The following is a 23,174-nucleotide window of genomic DNA, read 5'->3' on the forward strand; positions in this document are numbered from 1 at the left end:
ATAAACTTGAACTTACAGAAAATCCTAAATAGTCAAATCCGGCCTAAACATTTTTGGCTTTCAGGCATATTCGAGGCCTACCTAAATGCTTGAATTATTATTATTTTAAAATAATTTTACTTTAAATTAATTATTTTTATTTTATAAAAAATATAAAATATATTTTTGGGAATACTTAAAAGATGTAGGAGACTATTTTTTTTTTAAAAATTATGTGGGTCTTAAAATTTAAAAAACAATATTGACATATATTTTAAGTATTAGTTTGAGATATTTTATAAATTAAAAATAATAAAAATATAACAATGTAAATATTTTTTATTTTCTTTAAGAAAAATATATAATAATGTACTTAAATATATGATATCTTAGCATAAAATTAAAATAACAAAAAATTAATTAATATTTAACTTAATGTATTTATATATTTTTAAAATGTAATTTTTTTTTATTCAGGTCGGAACCTAATTTAACCTGACTCAAACTTCTCAAACTTATTTGAGCAGGTTTTAAACTTTTTTCGGTCTTCTTTGGAACACGCCGGCGATCACTTCAGCGCTTTGTTTCTGTAGAACCCTGAAGGGATGAGACCATCCTTGCTCTCTCTAAATTTTCCACCCGAACCTCTCACCGTCCGCCTATTAAAGCCCCACATTTCTTCTCTTTCTAATTCTGCCCCATCACCACCATTAACAAATCCCTCCAATTTTCCCTCCTTTTCTCGGTGCAAACACACCACCCACTAACCTCCAACACCACAACAACTGCAGCAGAAGAACAAAATTTGAATCATGGGCACTCTGGTTGGCCATGTCGCTCCTGGTTTTGGCTTCTTGCTGATTGGTCTGTGGCATCTCTTCAACCACATGAAGCTCCGTGCTGTTAATTCCAGTTCCTATGTTTCTCCTCCATGGTTTCCCGCCACAAAGTTCAAGTACCTTGAGCTTCTTCTCATCATGGCAGGCTCCTTGGCCTCCATATCCATGGAGCTCTTCATTGGCCCCGAACGCCACCAGCCCTTCGACTCCGACGGCACCATTCCCTCCTACCATCTCCACAATTTCGAGCACTCTTCCATCTCCATGACATTCTTCGTCTATGCCGCCTTCGCCGTCGTCCTCGACCGAGCCACCTTGCCGGAGAAGGCCAAACTAGGGCTGACTCAGCTCCTAGGCGCCGTCGCCTTTGCGCAGCAGCTCCTCCTCTTTCACCTTCATTCCGCCGACCACATGGGACCGGAAGGTCAGTACCACCTTCTGTTACAGCTCGTGATCGTCGTCTCTCTGTCCACCACTCTCATCGGAATCGCCCTCCCCAGGAGCTTCCTGGTCAGCTTCGTGAGATCTGTCAGCATATTTTTCCAAGGCGTGTGGCTCGTCGTCATGGGCTTCATGCCCTGGACTCCTGTGTTGATACCCAAAAGGTGTTTCATGAACCAGGAGGAGGTCACCGGGGCGGTGAGATGCTCCGGCGACGAGGCTCTTCATCGCGCAAAGTCTCTGGTGAACATCGAATTCAGCTGATACTTGATCGCCATAACCGTATTCGCCATGTCTCTGCACTTAATCATGGTCAAAGCTTATGGTGAAAAGCCGCAGTATTTCATGCTGGGGGCGGAAGGGAAGAAGGAGAAGACCGTTTAACGTTGCAAGCAACTGTGCTCTTCTGCCCCGGTCACTTGAAGAGTAACTCATCCTTTTAAATATTGTTATTCTTTATTTTAAAACAACAATAATTGCTTAACCAGATTTGCCAAATAAAATAGGAAAAATTGGGGAGAAAGTCAAAACTCAAACTCAAAATGGATTTAAACACTAGAGGACCACAGATCTGAAGGGATAATGTCTCCTCGCAGAAATACCATTTTGTCCTTGCCTATATGTGAGTTCAAATATATATATATAGGAAGAAATTATAAAAGATAGAGGATAATGTTTACAATTTATTCGAAAATCTGCCTAGATAAAATATTTTTTTATGATAAGAAATCTCATTTTTCATGAAAAACATCATTGAAAATCAAGTGTATGGGGGAAAAGACGTATAATAATCTTCAATGAGCCCTCCATGAATCTTCAGTAATATACAAGTCTCTTTCACATATCTCAATCTTCAATAGTCTTCATGTTCTTATGGGAATATACGAAAGAAAGTTGTACATTATTAAAGATCCGAAAACGACTCTGAAAATTGTCGTTGAAAACTTAAACTTGGTCATCTTGGAGAGCGTTGATATATGGAAGAGTTGCAATTTACTCAAAATCCATGAAAAACTACCTGAAATTACTGTAGAGAATTTCATTAACTTATTTTTATTTCTTTATTTTTCACAAAAACATGACTTAACCTTTATGACTTCACTTGTATACAGTTCCATTCGAATGGATCCATTTGTTTAAGAATTAAGACTCCATAGTAGTGGCATAATCAGTATATTTATTTTCTAAATATGTTGTTTATATTTTATTCTAATCATCACAAAATAAATGAAGTTTTCGATTTTTTTTTTTTTGTGCTAGGACTTTGGGGAACGAGTGGCCTAGATTTCTTCTTAAGAAATATAAGATGGAGTGTTTGAATTTACAAGTTTCAACAGATTGAACAATTTTTTTTTTTAAGAAAAATGATTAATCTACAAGGTTTAAAAATGAAAGACCAGGAGTGGGGCCCACCACCACAGCCCCGAAGTGAATTTACAAATAAGGCCTCATATGTTGTGACAGGAGGGAAGACATGTTGCTATTAGTGGTACGCTTTGACAACCTTGATGCATTAGGCTTCTGCCACCCAAACCTTTCCAGAAACTCCTCAATCAACCTACAGTTTCAAATTCCACAGCAACAACAATCATAACATGGAATTAACCAAAAAAAAAAAAATCATATTTTAACACCGTTCTCTTTTCTTTAAATAATAAACACCAAATCAATAGCTAAAACAAGTTTAATGGACTAATTAAATAAAAATTAAACTTAAATGACCAAATCACCGAGACAAGCTTTTGGACTAAAAGTTTTATTATTTCTACAAAAAAAATCAACGTATCAGAAAAGGTAAGAACTCACATGCTGCAGATGGCCTTTTGTGATGAAGCTAGTTCGCGGTCTGGGAAAGAATCTTCCAGTCGAAAACTTAACCAAACATAGAGATCCAAGACCTTTAATTTTGGCACACCATCAAAGTGATTATTAGTTAAAACAAATCAAACTATTATCATTGTCTAAGAAACTTCATGTCAACTAAGAACAAATCAGAGATACCACATAGTATAATATAGCCATCATGTTAATTTAAACTAAATCAACATTAGTACTTCTGAATTGGTGCAATGCTAGGACAGTGTCAGTGTGTGTGTGTGTGTGACACCAGATCCGTAAAAGAAATCTCAAGATTACACTGCTCATTTTCTTTTCTCAAGTTCTCCAAAAAATATATATTATAAAAATATACCTCAACTGTCAAGAAACAGGTATTAATATACTTAAAATGGATAGACTACAGTAAGTTCTCTCTGTTTTTTTGGTTTACTTACAAAATAGAAGCATATAAAAATAATAAAAGTGCAACATCAATAATATCTCAAGTTAAACAAGCCTCACTTCATAAATATATGTAACCAAACCTCCCCTCATCAGTGTTTTCCAAATTATTTTCCCTTTTTTCATTCTTTACAATATGGGATGATGAAATACCCATTGTTAACATAATCTAACAAGTATGGAAAAGAAGGAAGGCCGGAAAATCCTGAGGTTTTTGCTATACTATATTATCTCATGTTATAATTTTTGAATTTTAATTTCATATTATATAATTGACTTGTTAAAATTACAATGTCTAACACCATGGAATTCACGATTCCAGCAATTATCATCTACAACATCGTACTGACGGGCTGTTGAGAAAAATTAGTACAATGTCAGAGCAAGGCAACTTTAAAACGACTAATGATTCAATGCCTAGGATGTTCAATTTACATTTAATATTAAGATAAAGCGTCTGTTATAATGGGCTGAAATAACAAGAAAATTAAAAATATGATCAAAAGATAAACCAACATGTAGTGTGTGTCAGACCTTAGTAAAAGAATAGATTAGGTCATTCAGAATTGTCTGCAGACATTAGACAGAACATTGATAACAAATTATTGAGAAGTATAGTGTTCGGTGTATTACAGGCACGTGTTCATCTACACACATTGCAAGCCTATAAAATATTGTGATAAGTTGACATTATATCCCGCGATCACAGAATGAAACAGGTCCAAGTAATTCATTTTTGCCAATTACCATTCCTAGGTTTAGCAAGTGCATCGTTCACAGTTGTGTTTTTTACCTATGAGCCAGAGCCAACACCTTTAACGGAGGCCCAGAGCTTGTGTCAATCAAGACATTCAACAATGAATACTGACACAGACTAACAACAATTACAAAAAATAAATAAATAAATAAAATAAACCTCACCTTGTGGATAGATTCAAGTTCCTCAAGAGCAGATGGTGTTTTAGGCACCTTAAGTGTACCGGGCGTAAATATTTCCCGAAGTCGAACAAGGCCTTTCTTCGCATAAGTCTCCGCAAACTGGTTGATAAAAAAATATAGTCACTTTCATGCCCTTCAATCTGATATCAATGCATCTCGTAATGATGAAAGAAAGATTGATTACCTGTGTAAGGCCTTGAGATGAAATTTCATCATCTATGTCAACTGGACTGAATATCACAAACATTAGTGATAAGAAAAGTACGGACACCCTAATTTGTTCACTCTGATTCTTTCAATTCATAGAAGTGGAAATGACAGTAGAAATCTGGTAAATTTTTTAAAGAAAAAAAACACACCTTATACAAAAGAGATATTTTTCATGCAATCCAAGTGGGAACTCATCAATAATAGCAGCGACCTTCTGATGACAGCAATTGCAAACAATATCCACATCACAACCAAATGGAAATCAGTGAATATATAATTAAAGGGAAGTAATCAAAGTGGTAATAAGTAATGAAACGTCAACATAAAATGTTAGTGATTAAATGGCAAGGTGCTATAATTAAACATACCAATAATTCTTCGCAATTAACAATGAAATAATTTTCTGATAATTTGGCATTGTCTAAAAAATACTCCTGCAACAAAAAAGGAAAAAAATTGATAAGAACATAGTACAATCCCATTTTCAAGTCTGCAAAAAGGCAGTGGCCGTCAGAACTAAAACTTGATGGCTGTTCAGGTGCATTTTAATGTGACTAGAAATCTTCAAGTTCGACATCTGATAAAGGGGACAAATAGTTGACTTCATCATGGTATGTCATTTGTACAACCAAACTACCAATCACAAGTCCATGATCTGATAGCAGCGGGCCACAATTAGAAAGGAATTGCTCGCACAAATCATCACCCAATAAAAACATCAAGCGTGTTAAAGATTACTTATGGGAAGCAAGAGTATATCCCATAAGAATTATATGAATTACAAGAAAAAGGCGTAGGAAAACAAAATGGAGAAGAATTACATGAATTGAGAGGCGTAAGTCATAACTAGACAAAACTACACATATTAAGGGAAACTAAAGGGGCAGGCGAAATAGCTGTTGTATCAGATCTGAATCGCATCTGACTTAGATCAAATCAGGGAACAAATCAGTGGGAATAATCCCATAAAATTAAGGTGAGATACCAAAACATTTACCAATTGAGATAAATGATAATAACTGCCAACACTGCCAAATTTCTAGCTTACAAATAGAAATTTCAAATTTAAATAAAGAATCAATGAGAAAAACATGCAGATTATTAGGCTATTATGCCAACCTACCAGTATCTGTGTGAAACTATCTTTGGGGTGTAAACGTGAATGTATATGCATGAGATCATATGGAGGAAGTATCCCAGCATGCTGCATAAGAAAAAGTATATATCATAACACAAATCAGCAATAGAAGATCTGAAATTAAGTTAGCAATGCATAAATTAAGATTTAAATCTATTACTAGCTTTTCGTTTCTTGTCATGGATATATACTTGGTATCAGGCTCTTTGAAGGATACCTCTAATGTGGGGGATGGAGAATTTAATGACGAATGAAGCAAGGGTAGATCCTCTGCATCTAAGCATGTTACTTCCCCAATGGGAAACTTGGACCCATATCTACCAGCTCTCCCTGCAAACAGTTGGATAAAAAATGAGCAAAAGGCAAGAAAAGCATGCAGGATATTAGATCAGACATCTAAACTTGAAAATAGATGAGACACTAGTTTAAAGTTGATTCAATCTTTAAAGAATCTTAAAGGATGTAAACTAAATAACATATTAAATTCACCCTAAATATATATATTTACTCTTAACAACCTAAATCCTCGATCAATTTCTATGATAAAGTCCTCTCATATGTAAATTCAGGATACCTGCAATCTGCTTGATTTCAGGTACAGTAAGATAGCGCATCTCAAAGCCATCAAACTTCTTCATAGTTGAAAATACAATCCGAGAAATGTTCAGATTAAGACCCATTCCGATGGCATCACTGGCCACAAGAACATCAAACTCACTACTTGCATCATTAAACATGGTTGCCTGCAAGTCCAATGAAAATTTTAAATCGGCAAATCATTCAGTTAGTTCAAATGGGGAGAACAGGAAGAAAACATGGGATAACTCATTAAATACAAGGAAGTTACAAATAACAGATGAGGCAATAATATATGATAACTTTTAGGGTCAATTACTCCCCTCTCCGATGAGACATACCCATATAACAAAAACCTCACCTTTACCATGAAAATATACACAAATCTCCTTTGAAGCCAAAAGATGACAAATGTAAATCACTTTTTATATCATTTTATTATTATTCAACCATAGCATAGTTATAACATTCTTCATGGGATTGTTACACTACTCCTTACTCTATCACTTGTTCAACTAGTGCACATGCTATATATATTATGCACGCATATAGTTCCACATTGAGTAGTCTAAGATATACATTGGGGTATTTAATGGAATGGTTCTTCCTCAACAAAAGCTTGCTTTTAGGAAAAGTTCCATCTCACCTAAGTACCCATCATTATATCATTTCCTTTCAATTTCTAAGCGAGTATGTATGTAACGTGTAAACACATATAAATATAAGTCTGAAATCAATTTGTTATATTTAAATGGTATATTCTAGCTAGCTTTATCATGTATTAATGAAGCACAATGTTGGATAAATGTAATCGTCATAATAAGATCTTTTCATCCAATTAAAAAAAAAAAAAACCCTCATCTTACAAAATTTATCCACTGGTCGAAGATTAAATTTAACGAACATTGGGTGCTGCACACACACATGTACTGTGACAATGTCATCTGCACTCTTATGAGGCAAAAATTGATGACGACCTATAATTACAATTTCAATGAAGATAAAAAAATAAAAAATAAAAAAGAGGGAATCTTACTGTGAACTTTCGCAAAAATCAGGGAAACTATAGAAGATAGGAGAAACCCACTAGACTCTTCATAAATATTCATTCTTTTCCCCGTTCCACTTTCAATAACAAGATACCACTTCAGCAGCCCAACTCTGGTTTTCACCTGATTACTTTTGCGAAAGTCAGGGCAAAATTTACCACAAAAGTGATTAAGTGGTAACTCAACAAACTGAGAGTCAATTGATTTTTGGAATTTACACTTTTTGTATAATTATGGTACAGATGTTTGAACCCATTACCTCCTGCATACTAGTAAACTAATCAAAGTTCTCAGACAAAATGGAAGAAATAGCCTATAAGAATCCAGATTTAACATTCTTAGACGTAGATGAGCATTCACACCTGCCTTGTTCGAGTCTCTGGTGGCAGTGAGCCATAAACTACCGAGCAAAGATGCTTTCCTTCATTCTCAATTCTCTTCTGAGCGACATTGGTGAACATAAGTTCAGCAAGGTGTAAATATTATCCAAATAAAAACATAGTCACTAAAATCAATACTGTCGTTCACTGTTTAGTTAACTATGCAAACATACATGACACACCTAGACAAACGAATTGGTAGAACTATAAATAAATTAACATAAGCATTTCAACAAGCATGTAAAAATAATCTCCATTTCCATTAAAAAAAAAGAGCATTAATGCATAAAGAAAACAAGCATTTTGACAATTCACCCAAGAAAAAAACACAAGCATTTTGACAGATTAAAACCCTGATAGTCTGAATGAATGAACATAGAACACTCCCTAAGGCCTAATGTTACCCTTGTATGAGTACCCCCAAATGCAAAACTTCACAGTATCTCCTTGATATTTTCTAGTGGATTTGTCTGACTTTGGCCACTGTGCAAGTCAGTATTTCACCATCTGCCATGGAGATAAGACACTAGGGAAGTGCTAAAACTTATTTTGTGAACTTCATCTATTCATGCAAGAGTATCTATCATTCTAAACCTTTTTCACGATGCAATATCTACCTTCAATTGAAATTGGTGAAATTTTGCAATTACCATTACAAAGGTTAAGTTTGACTGTTAGTTGACTTAAAAAATTACAGAAAGAATCTCAAAAATTACATTAAAGGATCCAATAAGAAAATTAATAATATAATTAAGTTTCTTAATTTGCAAATAAATTTCAATAGACTAATGATATTTCTCACTCATATAAAAGACCAAAATACCATTTTGACAAGCCACTTTGACCAACTATCAAGTGATTATCAAAAAATCATTGTTGGCAATAATACCACTAAAAATTATTAAATATTAAAGTGTTAATGGTTTAACAAGATATTATTAAACCAAATATATTATTTTTATTAAATACCGGTGTTATTGTCAACAATGATGATCCGATAATCATCTGGTTGCCTCTCAAAAATGGTATTTTAGTCTTTTACATGGTAAGAAATAACATTTGTTTATTGGTATTTATTTGTAATTTAAAGGACTTAATCTATATTAATTTTCTTAATAGGGTACTCGTGTGCAATTTTTTGGACTTTTTTGTAATGTTTAGGTCATTTTCAATCATTTTTTGAGTCAACTAACTGTCAAAATTAACATTTTTTAACGGTGGGATTAGCATTGCACTATTTTTAATTGTTGGAGAGGAACATCGCACTACAAAAAAGTTCAGGTTACTAAATGCTCCTACATGAATAGTTGAAAGGCAAAAATGTCTTTTAACCCATGATAATAATTACAAGATGTTTATACATGACATAGCTATGTCATGCACCACAGCTAGAATAATCCTAGGGTACAATTCATGTTTGTGGATATTTCCAACCAATGCTCATGCCTAATCATAACATGATTATTACCCGCCATGATAACTATGTAATGCATAAGGACTATACAATAAACACAATCATTTAAAGCACAATGGTCAAAAGGTCAACTCAACCTAACACCAGGTTACACTAAACTACTAAACAATACTATCAACTTTTCCAAAGTCCAAACCACGTTTGAAAAGACCACTTCAGATCATTAACAAAGAAATGTAAACTACAAACCAATTTTGACTTCCTACAACAACAAGCATTATCCCACTAAGTGGGTCGGCTACATGGATTATATGACGCCATTGTGATCTATCATTTATTAAGTTTTTTAAAATATTGTTAATTAAAAGGTCTTGCTCAACAATCTCCAAAAGTATTCTCTTCAGTCTTCTCTACCCTTCTTGAGAGGGCTCAGTCATCTGTTTCACTCTCCTCACAAGTGCCTCCCGCAGTCTTCGTTGTACATGTCCAAACCATCTCAAACGATTTTCCACCATTTTTCCTTCAATAAGTGCCCTGCCCACTTCTTTCCATATTCACTCATTTCGAATTTTGTTTTTATGCGTATATCTAAATATCCATCTCAACATTCTCATCTCTGCTACTCCAACTTTATACTCTTACTATCCCGTCAAAGCCCAACATTCACTATTATATAACATTACTGGTCTTATAACAGTTCAATAAAACTTTCCTTTAAGCTTATTAAGTACTTTATGATCGCAAATAACTTCTTTAGCCTTTCTCCAATTAAATCACCCTAATTGTATCCTATGTGCAATATCTCCATCAATTTCCTCATTTTGTTGAATAATCGCTCCTAAATATCTAAACTTTTCCACTTGACGTATGGTTTGATCATTCAATTTCACTTCCAAGTTACTACCCACTAACCCCTTATCAAAATACGGGAAACAAATCACTCAACTAGGCAGCAACTCCAAATGTACCTCTTCCTCAAGCAAGAATGAAGACATACTAACTTAACTTCAGAATAAAATTAATGACATAAAAAACTGACCTTCAACCTGTATATCCCCTTACGTGAAAAGGTAACAATGGAATCACCCTTTTGCACGTTAGAGAAAGATCCAAGAGGAGTCTTTAATGGAACTAAAGGTAACAATCTCTGGTAATATTGAACCTACAGCAAGCATGAAGAAAATAACATGTTAAAACAAATTTAAAAAAATAATTATGAAAACAGTGTAAATCAGCACCATGCCTTGTTAGCAATAACCACGCAATGGCAAATTCACAAGAAATAATTGATTTCCACAGATGCTACCCCCACTTGGGGTTGTTTAGAAATAGAATATTCAGTACCTCAACCTCATCTCCAGTAACTTTCAGTATCTCCTGAATGAGAGGAACAGCAGCTGGATCACCACAAAGGTGAAGTTCATCTGCAGCTATTCCTAATAAAGCACGTGTAAATGAAAAGCCCCTCATTTTACACCCCAACATCTGGAAGGAAAAAGAATTATAAAGGTTGCAGGGAATGGAAATCATGATAACAAACACGTCCAACAAGCTTGTGTTTGATAGAACCAACCACATGAAGCAATGAGAAACAAATATAACAAATGAATCAACTACTCGTGTAAATTACATTGATATTTTATTAAATGAAAAATAAATATTAGTAATAATACATATATAATCACTAATATAACATAATAACAAGAAGATTAACATATAAAGGTTTATCCTCTTATGTTGATGTGAATTTATACTTTTGATTCATGTGACATCAAAAGTCGAATCAAAAGTCCCTAGTAGCTGTATAAGATAAAGATAGGAGAAGTCAATCTCAAAATGAGCAATTGACATGCCTGTACTTCATCAATAACGGCACAATGATACTTGGATGTTACATCAGCCATCTCAACTGTCACAGCCTTGTGTTTTGCACCTTCAACTTCCTCACGTTCTTGACCAGTAATGAGATCACAAGGAACTTTTGCCCTATTCAACCGTTTCGATACCTCCCATGCCAGCAATCTTAAAGGACCACAATACACGCCTGCAGAATAAAAAAGTGTTTAACCTACTTAACAAGTTTTAATCCTCCCTCAACATTGTTTACAGATTAACATAGTAGAAGGTAGAAAAGAAATGTACCAGAAGAACTTGACTCAAGTTGCTTCAGAGCATGATGGGTTTTACCACTATTTGTGGGACCAACATGCAATATAACTCTGCGCTGTTTCTTGCGGGCTAGCGGGTACCACGTATGAGGACGACTGCAGGAAACATGAATTTAGCATCAGGACTGTTATTATGTAAACCAAGATCACATGGTTACTATCATTACCACAGTAGCTTCAAGCCAATAAAGCACCAGAGACCTTGATCAATAAAGAGGGGATAATTGAAGGCCCGATGCAACATCTACATATGATGTAAAAACTTTAACAAACTGCACCATTCTTGAGTTATGAATAATGCAGATCATTTCTCTAGCCCCATTTCAGAATCCTATTCCTATAACAAATAAGAAAATTAAAAACTATAAATTTGGGTGTAAACTCAGATAAAAATGTTAGAAGCAAACAGCTGGAAACCTGAGTTTCCAATAGAAATTACAATAGAGAGGGGGAGCAGGGAGGCATAGCTCTTCAAGGGACTAGAGAACTTCCCACAATTTCCACCAAAGTACTACCTACTTAACTTTCTTTCCTCAATCCCTTTTCACTCCCACTTTTTTGACAAACTTTCTTCCAGATCTTCCCCTAAACAGCCTCCATGTCTCTCACTTCCTAGGTGATTCCCCAAGCAGCTTTTCTTCCCTTAACAGCCCATTCCTTCCTTCCACAGCTCTTATAAGTTACAGGGGTCTAACAATACATCACCAGCTTCACCTTGCCTCAAGCTGACAAGTAAAAGTTGTAAGACACAGCTTCCGTCCAATCTCTTCAAGTAGGAAGTCTTCCATGCTCTCCAATTCTTGCAAAACCTCTTCTTGCTTGATGCTTTTCATCTATTCTTCCAGGCTCCAGCATAAGTTGCAACCTAATTATTCATTCCCAAGCTTCAATTGGGCTGTCTCCCAAACCCAACATGCTTCCTTACCCAGCTTTAGTTGAAAAAAGGACCAGTCTGCCTTCCCTGTATTATTTAATATTTAATTCTTTCTTTCAATTTTCTTGGCTAAAGTAATGGCATCAGCCAAAATTCAAACTCCAATCCAACTACTCAACCGTAATGTCTCCACTAAGCCCCTTGATGAAATCATCATTCAACAAATCATCTAAAAGCAACGGCAAGGGTACCATAAGCAAACCAAACAGATCAATATATCCCACCACTTCTACCAACTGCTGAGGAGTCCCCAACTTTTCACAAGCTAATCCCTACATGGTTGAATCCTTTCCGGTTGGAACTCCAGCATATTAATTCGTCTCCCAGAAGAAGAGGTAGTTTGAATCAGCAATGCTGAACCTCTCCCTTGTTCCTCTCTCACACAATCACTAAACCTTCATTTCAAATCACTGATTAGCCTCTCTTCTTTGGCCCAATGACTGGCCCATTGGAGACTTGCATCTTCCATCTTGTTGGACATGTAATTTTTTTAAATTTCAATCATGGATTCTTTCACAGCCTTCATATTTGTCTCCAAATTTCCCATCATTTGTTTATCTTCTACTCCTATCCCCTTTTTATGTCCTCAACTGAAGAATTCATTGATGGAATTTGCAGCTTCAAGTTGGAAATAAAATAGAAGAAAAAACAAGAAAGAAAAGAAAAATTCTAGTTCTTCAAGGGGTCCAGACCCCCCCCTCCTGCCTGCCACAATCTCTGTCCTCACTCACTTTCTATTCCCATTTTTTCTCATAAACCTTTCCTGAATCTTCCCCAAAACAGTCTCCTTGGGTCCCTCTTCCTTCTCTGATATTTACCAAAATAGTTTTTCCCCTAACACAACATATTCACTTCTTCCACGGTTCTAATTAATTGTGAGGATCTATCACAAAGACATCATAATCTCTACAGTTAGAAACATTGTTCTGTCTACAGGTTGAGAAAATAAACTTTCTAATGATTTATTAAGGAAACTTAAGCACCAAAAAATGATTTATTAAGGGAACTAACTTGATCTTTGGTCTAATATTGAAGTTTATATTGTTAATAACTTTTTCCAACAAAAGCAATAAAGCGCACATCCATAATCAAAGGTATGTACATTTGATAGCTGTGAGACATATACACATACGTTAAGTCAGTCAAATCAATCCCCGTGGTATCATTGAGTCTGCTGTACGGCTGTATCCTGTTTGAAGCACTACTAAAACATCCAAACTTGTATTTAAAATATAGATGAAAATGGTCTTCGTTACCTGCATGATAAAGAAAAATACCAATAACCAATTAATATAAACAATAGAACTCACTTAAAAAAATCCAACTTGAGCAGTAATTTGGGTTAGTAGTATTAACAATTTGAGCAGCAATATTAACATATAGACCACCATTAATTATCATCCTCAGACATGAAGGAATTGCCAACGTACCAAATACAAACATGTGATACAGGACGAAAAACCAAGAAACTGTTCGAACTTTTAAGTTGGGGGAAAAAGTGGAAAATGCTCCATCGATCACATCTAGTAGTAGAATCTTTTCAGTATTCCATAAACAATTAGCAATCATGAGCCTTGTACTTCTCATCAAGTTGCCAGACTAATGAAAACGTCTCTCAAATTTTATCACCAGCATAAGTTGTAATGAGTCGAAGATTCTATTCCACCTTTGATCAAGACACTTGTAGTCCCTACACAAGGGTGGGTGACTGGGTCTTAAAGTGCCTACTCTTCAAGTAGCAGGTTGTTTTGTGGCCATGAGACCCCACTTTTGACAATGTCGCTGTTTGGTTGTAAAATTAAAAAGGGTCTAAATATGAATTTACAGAGGAAAAGAGTTCAAGGTGCTACTTACAACGGCTATATGGGCTCAATGCATAGAGTATCACATTCCCCAAATAGAAATAAATTATAGAAATAAAAACTTCATTTTCTAAATACCACGGTAATTAATTAGCAGCCAAAAATAATGCACGCCATGTTACATTCAATTAAGAAGATGCAACAGATTGGGTTCCACTAAACGGAATGACCCTTCTAACTTGCTCCAGTTTTGAGCAAAATATGAAAGCAAGAACCTACTCACGTAACAATAAGACACCTCTCTCCTTTCTGTCAGAGACAGAACAAAATTTCACCAAATGAAATATGCCAAACAAATCATAATCAAATGTGCAATCGAAACAAAGACAGCCAAAACGAGGATATGAAGGTCAAACCGTGCGAAGTGCGAGAAACCCCAAAAGATGATATTCTCCGTCGAAAAATGTATGATGCCATGATTGTCGGAAAGGTGATAGAATGGAAAAGATATTATCTCGAGTGAGCGTAGAAGCTAGAAGAGAGAGATTTTCAGAGGAAAGTCAAATAAAAGAATAGGGTCAACGGTAAGGTTAGACATCGCGTATCATATTCCTAAAAAGCTTCTTCCTTTGGCCCTCTAATTGACATTCTAGAATCCAGAGCCCCTCTTCCTCCTCAGATGCCGCCGACCTTGGCTCCCGAACTTCAGGCTCCCGCACATCCATTGGAAAGGACAAATTACTTACAAGTCCCAAATATTTTCAATTTTCTGGTAAGTAATTTTAAAAACTAAAAATTTTAAAAAAAATAATAATAATAAATTCTTTTAAATTATATAAATAAAAATTTTATCCCTTAAAATATCATAATATCAATAAAAATTTTATGAACTTTTTTGTCAATAATTTTTTAAAAAAAAATTATTATTTTATCTTTACTGAAAATAACAAAATTTAATGATAATTTTTATTTAAAAAATCATAACTTTTATTATGTATATCACAAAAATTGAATTAAAAATCACAACTCATCAAGTGCAATTTTTATTATTAAAAAACAAGTTCAATCACAAATTTTTTTTAAGGAATAACAAGTTTTGTTTTATGAATCATAAAAGTTAAACAAAAAATTACAATTTATCAAATATAATTTCTATTATAAAAAAATAATTTTTAAAATAAAAAACTTTATTTATAATTTTTTTAAAGAATCATAACTTCTTTTCAAAGGATCATAAAAATTGAACAAAAAATTATAATTTGTCAATAAGAGTAAAATAATTTTTTTGTTCAAAAAAATTATTGACAAAGAGATCCTTATAAACTTCATTGATATTATGATATTTTATAGGCTAAATTATTATTTACATAATTAAGAAAGATTTTATTGTCATTTTTTCAAATATATTTACTAAAGCCTTATGTGCTATCCATCTATTTATATCTTCAAATTTTATGAGTATATTTTATATCCTCAAATCTTCATGAATGAAGCTTGATTGGTTGATTTATATCGTCAAATCTTAATTGATGAAACTTGATTGATCAATTAAATTTAGTTTATCATATTTTTAGGAAAAATCTAAATGGTCAATTAAAATTGCCATCACTTTATAAAATTTATCATTATTGTATCACATTTTTATCTTATTGGTCAAATTGATCAATTAAACTCATTTTCACACTCTCAATCATCAATCTAATTTAATTATTTTATTATTTTCAATTGTTGATCACTGTGCTCCTACTTCCTCATTTCTTCACCTCTATTAATGTATTCAATTTTACGTTTTTACTTCCAATGCATTAATCTCTGAGCCCCTGATGATTAATATGATTAATCATCATTCAGATTTTAAATCCCAAGCACCATACTTCTTCATCAATTCATTTACCTTCGAATTCTAAACTGCTTGTTCAGATACGACAAAGCAATTATCTAAGAGAATCACTTCTGCTTGGCACCACATGCTGTATTCATTTTCTCCACATGTCTAAACCTCCAACCCCCCATGGTCTTTGGGTCTGCAAATACCATTCTAATTTAGAAGGTGGGCTTTTCTCGATCTTTCACCTTGCCCTGCAAAAAAATTATTATTTCACATTTCACAATTCTAACCCGTAGCACCTTCCTCCAATACTCTTTGAACTAGGGGGCACATTGCATCCATTCCCAAGTAGGTATCTTCCAAATGGATGAATTGGCTTGCCTTTTTTTCTTCTTTACATTGCCTTTCATCATCTCAAATGCATTCCTGTGTATTGGAAGTGTCTTAGATAGAGGTCATCTTTGGCATATCAACTATATAGAATCTTCTTCTGAGCATCCCAATGGGGGAGAGACTGAGGATTTTGTCAGAGAAATTAATAGCATTAAATTTCAAGAAAAGTGTTAACCTCTGATAGTGATGGAAATTGATGGTTTTTGCATGAGCATGCCATATTGGCATTCTTTTTGAGTTTTTTCATCGTTGTAAATCTAATTATTGTATTGATCATAATATAATCTTCATTGTAATTATCATTGCAATACTCTGGAGTCCATGTTCCTTTTTTCTTTTGTCTTGAAGATGATCAAAAAATTTTGGCATGCAATTCTTTGCCTGGCCACTTTTTAAATTTTCTTGACAATTTACATGGTCCTTATAATATTTTTTTCCCCTCGATTTTTATATATAGATTATTAGAGACAACCAACCAAAGTGAGAAGTCAAACAATCTAAATGAAAAAGATTGCAAAGAACCCTATTTTTGGCTTTGTGGTGAAGAGTTTCATTCTCTATTCGATTTGTGACATACATGTGTGACGCTTGGAACCCAACCAGTATTTATGAACATCAGTGTTCCATGTGAAATTCAAGATTTTATTTTCCATATGTAAAGAACAAAAGAAAAGATCTAATGTATTTGTGTGCCATTTTATGTGAATTACAATAAAATTTCTCCTTATATGATAAATGTTAAGATCACATAGAATTCAATTAAAAGTTGCATCACATTTTTTATTTATTAAAACTAAAGGAATTTGAAAGAACTAGAAATTTAAAATAAATTATTAAGTAAAGACGAGCATAATTTGATGTATAAAACGAAAAGTGAATTTAATATGCTATTTAAGTTGTTATTAAATTAAAATTTATATATAAAGAAATAGATATTATTCGAGCGTATATGCTGATATATTCTGCTTATAAAAAATAATATATTCTAAAGCAAGTGATACAATTTCATTATTGAATTAATTTTGATACATAAAAAGTAGTGACGATTTCAAGAGTAAATATAAATATGTGGGGAGTGTTACGTAACTGTATTTTATAAATTTTATACAATATATTTTTATAATCAATACCTAAGAATTTTGTATTTTCAAATGTACATATATTTAAAATTTTAAGGGGATACAAATAAACATTTTCTTTTGGAAGGAAAGGGGGAAACTCTATCTAAAATTGTAGTTACTAATATTAAATTATTAATGTGAAAAGATAAAATTCAAAACTCTTGAAAAATGATAAAATCTTATTCGACTATTCTCATGTCTATTATAAATATATATTTTTAAATATTTTGCTATTTCTAATAATAATAACAATAAAAGATAGAGAGAGAAGTCAAAGAAAAAAGAAAATAGAGGGAGAAGAATAATAACAAATGTGCAAAAAAAAAAATATGATACAAATAATGATAGAAAAAATGTGGATACAATAACCACTAAAAATCCTGTCTCAAAAAAATCTCCAAAAAGAATGTGAATCTGCATAGACATCAAAACGACAATTAGACATGGAAATGTGCAAAAGAAGATGGATAAAACTTCTCCAGATGATATTTAATAATTCATAATTCATTCCATTTAATTACGAAAATTAAAATTTTCTCAATCCCCGTTCGTAACTAATCCCTCCTATATGAATTCATTCTCTTTGTTTTCCTTCTGTTGAAATTCACAGTGCTATAGTTTTTTTTTTTTAGCAAAAAGATGCCATTTTATTAATATCAAAAAAGGTAAAACACACACTAATAGAAGAAATCAAGAAACAAAGGCAAAGGAAAAACTAGAATTAGCAGTAAACTATCAGCCAATACCTTTGTTCTTCTTTGCATCAATATTCTTATCAGATAGGTCTAGCATCAGAATCGAAACCAAAGAGGATGGTGGCTTATTCAGCCATCCTTGCGCTACCATTCCTCCCATAACCAAAGCTACAACAGCATCAACAGGTCTATTTCCCTCACGGGCCACCAAAGACAATGACCAATTGCTATTAGACCTCTTCTGATAAAACCATTCCTGCAGCAAGTCATAGCATTCCCATTCACACCCTTTAGCATCCTCCTCCTGAACTCTCCTATATAGCTCCAAGCAATCTGTCTCAACAATTACATGACCATCACTAAATAGATCTTTCACCTGTAAGGCTTCAACTAAAGCAAAACACTCAGCCATAAATGCTGATTTAGCACAAACTTCAAGCCTAGCACCCCTAAGAATTGCCCTCTACAGTCTCTTCCACCAAACCTATCGTAGCTTCCCATTCTTGGAACTAAAACCTCCATCAATATTAATCTTCACCACACCTGTAACAGGCTTCATCCAAACTAGTGACCTATCAACATTATTTCTAGTCACTATGTCAGCTTTCTTCTTACTATTTTGTCCCCAAAACTCGCCTACCAAACCCAAGGCTCTCATTAAACAAACTTCTGGGAAAATCCTTTCTTCCTTAAACACAAAACTACATCTCATCTTCCACACATGCAACAAATTGCAGCCACAATAGCCACTTCATAATCCTCCCCTCTATATCTGTCAAACAACCATTCCTCCATCCACCTACCTATACTATACATACCAGTTTTGCTAACTTTAAGAGACAGAGGAGATCCATACCAACACCCCTTAACCCATGGATGAAAAAATAGCACATGCTCAATAGTCTCAACTTGTGCATGAAAAATATCACAAATTGAACTACCAGCAAAATTCCTTCGAAACAAAGCCTCTTTAGTGGCTAAAGCACCATTAACAACCCTCCACATAAATTGCACAACTTTGGGTGGCATCCTAATCTTCCAAATACCATTCCGCAGCTTCTTTGATACTTTATAGGACCCACTAGGATCCTTCCTCATTTTGCCGCTATCACTGCTTTTCATGCTTCTATAGCTCATCTTTACTTTTAACCCAAACCATTCTATCATCAACTCTTCTTACTGGTAGTCTAATTTTGCCAATCAAATCCTTCTCAACGTCACTCAACCAATCCTCCACCTTATCAAAACACCACTTTCCATCAGAAATTATATCACATACTTTCAAACTTTTCATCTCATCAAACAAATCACCCTAACCAGACACATGCCAGGAGCAGAAGAAACCCACTGGTCCCTAAATAAACTAACCCTCTTCCCTATACCAATCCTCCAACAGATATCATCCTTAATCTTATCTCTTCCTTCCAAAATGCTATAACACCCCCACGATGCCTTACTCCCCTTTTTTGCATGCATAAAATCAGTTTTTAAAAAGTATATACCCTTCAAAATTGCACGCTACAAATCATCAGGATTTTAAAGGATTCTCCATACAGTCTTTGCAAGTAATGCATCATTAAAGATCTCAAAGTCCCTAAATCCCATACCACCTTCACCCTTAGGCAAACATATAAATCTCTATGCCTTTCAATTAATCCTACCCTCCATCTCTCTCTCTCCCTACCAGAACTTTGACATCATACCATCCAAATCCTCACACACTTTCTTTGGAAATTTGAAGCATGACATAGGAAACACAGGAATAGCATTTGTAATTGCCTTAATCAATACCTCCCTTCCCACAAAAGTCAATATTCTCTGTTTCCAACCCTACAATTTACCACATAGTTTATTTTTAACAAAAGCTAAAGCTTCTGTCTTAGAATGCCCCCATATCATTGGTAGCCCAAGATACTTTCTAGGATCATCAGATACCTTAATACCCAGCACTTCAAAAACTTCATTTTTAACCTCAGTTACAACATTATAGAGAAAAAAATGCATGACTTATCCAGATTCACAATTGCCCGATGCATAATAATAAACATCCAGAATATTCTTCAAAACTCTATAGTTCTTCTTACTAACATTCATAAAAAAATAATGCATCATCAATAGAAAAACAGTAGGATAAAATAGGATAATTCTAAGCTAGCTTGACCCCCTTCAATATACCCTCATCCACATATTTCCAAACTATTAAAGATAGAACATCTACACCAATTATAAACAAATATGGAGACAAAGGATCTCCTCGCCTAATACCCCTCCCCATATTTAGCTTTGCAATTTTCTTTGCAAAGACCATTAAATTCAAACTAGTAAATTTAACACATTCTATAATCCATCCTATCCACCTATCACAAAACCCCATTCTTCTCATAACCTCCTCAATAAAATCCCATTCTAACCTATCATAGGCTTTATTCATATCAATCTTGACTACCATATCCACCTTCTTACCCTTCTTTTTATTTTTCAAATAACGGAAAGCCTCATGAGCAATTATTATATTATATTAAATCAATCTATTTGCAACAAAAGCCCTTTGATGGCAAGAAATAATTCTAGACAATAAACTCCTCATCCCATTAGCCAAAATTTTTGATACAATTTTATAGACAAAATTGTACAAACCTATAGGTCTGTATTGTCCCATTGATTCAACCCTATCTACCTTTGGAATCAAGACTACATTGGTCTCATTCAGATTACTTAAACTAGTATTATTCATAAAAAAATATTTCACCATTTCAATAACCTCACTATGTACGTCAGGCCATGCATTCTAGTAGAAAATGCCAGAGTATCCATCGAGCCCTGGAGCCTTTGTACTACTAAGTTGAAACACAGCTTCTTTCACTTCATCACTTGTGATAGCACGCACCAGCAACGCATTATCCTCATTTGTAACTTGTTTTGATGCAAATTTTAAAGCTCCTTCCATATCCCTTAACCCCTTCAGCAGCAAACAAATTATTATAAAAATCTGTAAAAGCTCCATTTATAAGCTACTCATCCTCAATCCATTTACCATCACCTCCTTTTAACTTTACAACCTTATTTGTCAACCTCCTCTACACAATACAAGAGTGAAAAAATCCAATGTTCTTATCCCTAGCCTCAACCGGCTTACTCTGGATTGTTGCCAACGAAATTTCTCTTCTCTCAACCAAGCTTCTTCAATTTGATTCACCAAGTGTTCTGCCTCAGCCTTCTTTGCTTCATTCCAAACACCTTTAAGACACTCTTCAAGTTTCTATGTCAATTCATCCACTTGCTTTCTTGCATTAGGAAACACATTTCTAGCCCATTTTATCAAAATCTTCTACAATTCTCAAGCCTCCAAGACAACTCTTCCACCTTATCACTACTCCACCCCTTGTTTCACCACTTGTAAAAAGTCATCATGCTCACACCATGGTGCTTCAAATCTAAACATCCTTGGAGCCCTCACATGCTCATATTCACAATCAACAATGAGTATATGATTATCTGACCCTATTAGCTCCACATGTAGTACTATTGCACCTAAAAAATTTCTCTAAACTCCACATTCGCTGCTGCTCTATCTAATCTTTCCTTTACATGATCATTACCAACCCTACCATTGCACCAGGTGAAAGCTACACCTTTAAAACCAAGGTCTAATAACCCACAGTCAGCCAACATACTCTGGAAATTCATAACTCGCTTGAGATCCATAGTCTTCATCCCTAACTTCTCAACATTCGAAAGTATGTCATTAAAATCAGCACAACACAGCCACAAACCCCAAATATCAGAAGCTAAACACCTCATTTTCCTCCATACCCTCTCTTTATCTTCAACTCTGGGGGCTTCGTAAACAAAAGTAACATACTTTGGAACCTTACAAAAGACTGATTCCATACTAACATGGATATTATTTCTTGAATAATGCCAAATATTCACCACCACCTACTTACTCCACCATAGTGCTAATCTACTACTTCTTCCTACTAGTTCCACATATAATTCTTTATTCATTTGACATTTTTTCTTCAACCTCATTATCTTCGCCTTCACCATCCTTAGTTCCATCAAAAACACAATTGAGGGCTTATTAATCTTGCATTCTCCCTTAATTTTTTGACTGTCAAGGCTCTCTATAGACCCTAATAGTTCCAGCATAAAAACTTCATGGCCTTTGGGTGGTTGTTTGAGGCCATCCACCTACACCTTCAACTTGCAAACCCTTATTAAACCCATTTTCACCGATTGTAAATAGCTTAATATCTTCTCCCTCGAAACCCCAATGACCACCTACTAGTTCATCACTAGCAGATTGCATAAATTCTACACCTCTAAACCTCACTTCTTTTTTTCGAATACTCTTCCTCAATTGAGCTTTGATCTTCCTCACATTCTTAGCAACAACCAACCCTACAACATTCTAAAAATATCCTCCTCACATAATCTTCTTCTTTTAGTCTTTTGAGGCCCTATCTCAACTCGAGCTTTTCTTTTCAAGTTTAATACCTCTACTTTCTCAACAACACTGTGAACCTCCTTCTTGAAAATAAGACATATAGCCTAATTTTCCTCATCCTTATCTTGACCCAAGTCCACCACCCTAACATCTTCTGTAGCCACACTACTGCCCCATTTCCACTAACAATCTCCTTCCCATCTTTATTCTTCCAACCACTAGGCCCAACATCAATAGGTCCATACTTTTGTTCAAAAGCAACGTAGTCCATACTTCCCTGTCTCTTTTCTCTAGGTTTATCTTTTCTATCTACTTGCTTATTCCCCTTCTCACCACCACGTAACCTTATTAAAAATAGGTTATCATCATCATTCTTATCATCAGATTTCTTCTCTCCCTCCTCCCTCCTCCTTCGTCTCCATTCTCACCTACCATCCCCACCATTCCTTAGTTGATCTAATCCCGCCCATCCATCCCTAACCACAATCGTCACCTCTTCCTAAATCCTAACTGGATTAGTAGTTAACCAAGTACCATA

The 23,174-nt window shown here is 34.4% G+C and overlaps 2 protein-coding genes across 5 annotated transcripts; one reads left to right on the plus strand and one right to left on the minus strand.

Annotated features, from left to right (window-relative positions):
- Window positions 1-581: 581 nt before the first annotated feature.
- On the plus strand, window positions 582-1,953 carry LOC129308511 (uncharacterized). The gene has a single exon (XM_054949646.1). It carries the CDS (start codon window positions 792-794, stop codon window positions 1,521-1,523), a length of 732 nt encoding a protein of 243 aa, XP_054805621.1. The 5' UTR covers window positions 582-791; the 3' UTR covers window positions 1,524-1,953.
- Window positions 1,954-2,522: 569 nt separating this feature from the next.
- On the minus strand, window positions 2,523-14,873 carry LOC129308510 (ATP-dependent RNA helicase SUV3, mitochondrial). 4 transcript variants are annotated; one of them, XM_054949643.1, is made up of 17 exons: window positions 14,566-14,873; window positions 13,778-14,129; window positions 13,480-13,603; window positions 11,388-11,509; window positions 11,099-11,289; window positions 10,590-10,730; window positions 10,285-10,407; window positions 7,814-7,888; window positions 6,401-6,569; window positions 6,044-6,156; window positions 5,812-5,892; window positions 5,057-5,122; window positions 4,838-4,902; window positions 4,663-4,708; window positions 4,461-4,577; window positions 3,066-3,157; window positions 2,523-2,817 (listed from the first exon to the last, which is right to left on the minus strand). In XM_054949643.1, exons 2-17 carry the CDS (start codon window positions 13,932-13,934, stop codon window positions 2,694-2,696), a joined length of 1,806 nt encoding a protein of 601 aa, XP_054805618.1. In that variant the 5' UTR covers window positions 13,935-14,129; window positions 14,566-14,873; the 3' UTR covers window positions 2,523-2,693. The 4 variants fall into 4 exon arrangements, with proteins under 4 accessions (XP_054805618.1, XP_054805617.1, XP_054805619.1 ...); XM_054949642.1 differs by having other exon boundaries at window positions 7,814-7,891; XM_054949644.1 differs by lacking the exon at window positions 13,778-14,129 and having other exon boundaries at window positions 7,814-7,891.
- Window positions 14,874-23,174: the final 8,301 nt, after the last annotated feature.

The sequence above is a fragment of the Prosopis cineraria genome, unplaced genomic scaffold (assembly GCF_029017545.1).
Source record: "Prosopis cineraria cultivar Desert tree isolate PC_DT_omini unplaced genomic scaffold, ASM2901754v1 PC4, whole genome shotgun sequence".
Taxonomy (NCBI): Eukaryota; Viridiplantae; Streptophyta; class Magnoliopsida; order Fabales; family Fabaceae; genus Prosopis; species Prosopis cineraria.

Excerpts from the sequence above, each read along its gene's own strand:
- LOC129308511 (XM_054949646.1), top strand. The coding sequence starts at position 792 with ATGGGCACTCTGGTTGGCCATGTCGCTCCTGGTTTTGGCTTCTTGCTG.
- LOC129308510 (XM_054949642.1), bottom strand. The coding sequence starts at position 13,934 with ATGAGAAGTACAAGGCTCATGATTGCTAATTGTTTATGGAATACTGAA. Across the intron at positions 13,604-13,777 it reads GTATCACATGTTTGTATTTG|GTAACGAAGACCATTTTCAT; the intron begins GTACGTTGGCAA and ends TTTATCATGCAG. Across the intron at positions 11,510-13,479 it reads ATTGATTTGACTGACTTAAC|TCGTCCTCATACGTGGTACC; the intron begins GTATGTGTATAT and ends TGTTTCCTGCAG.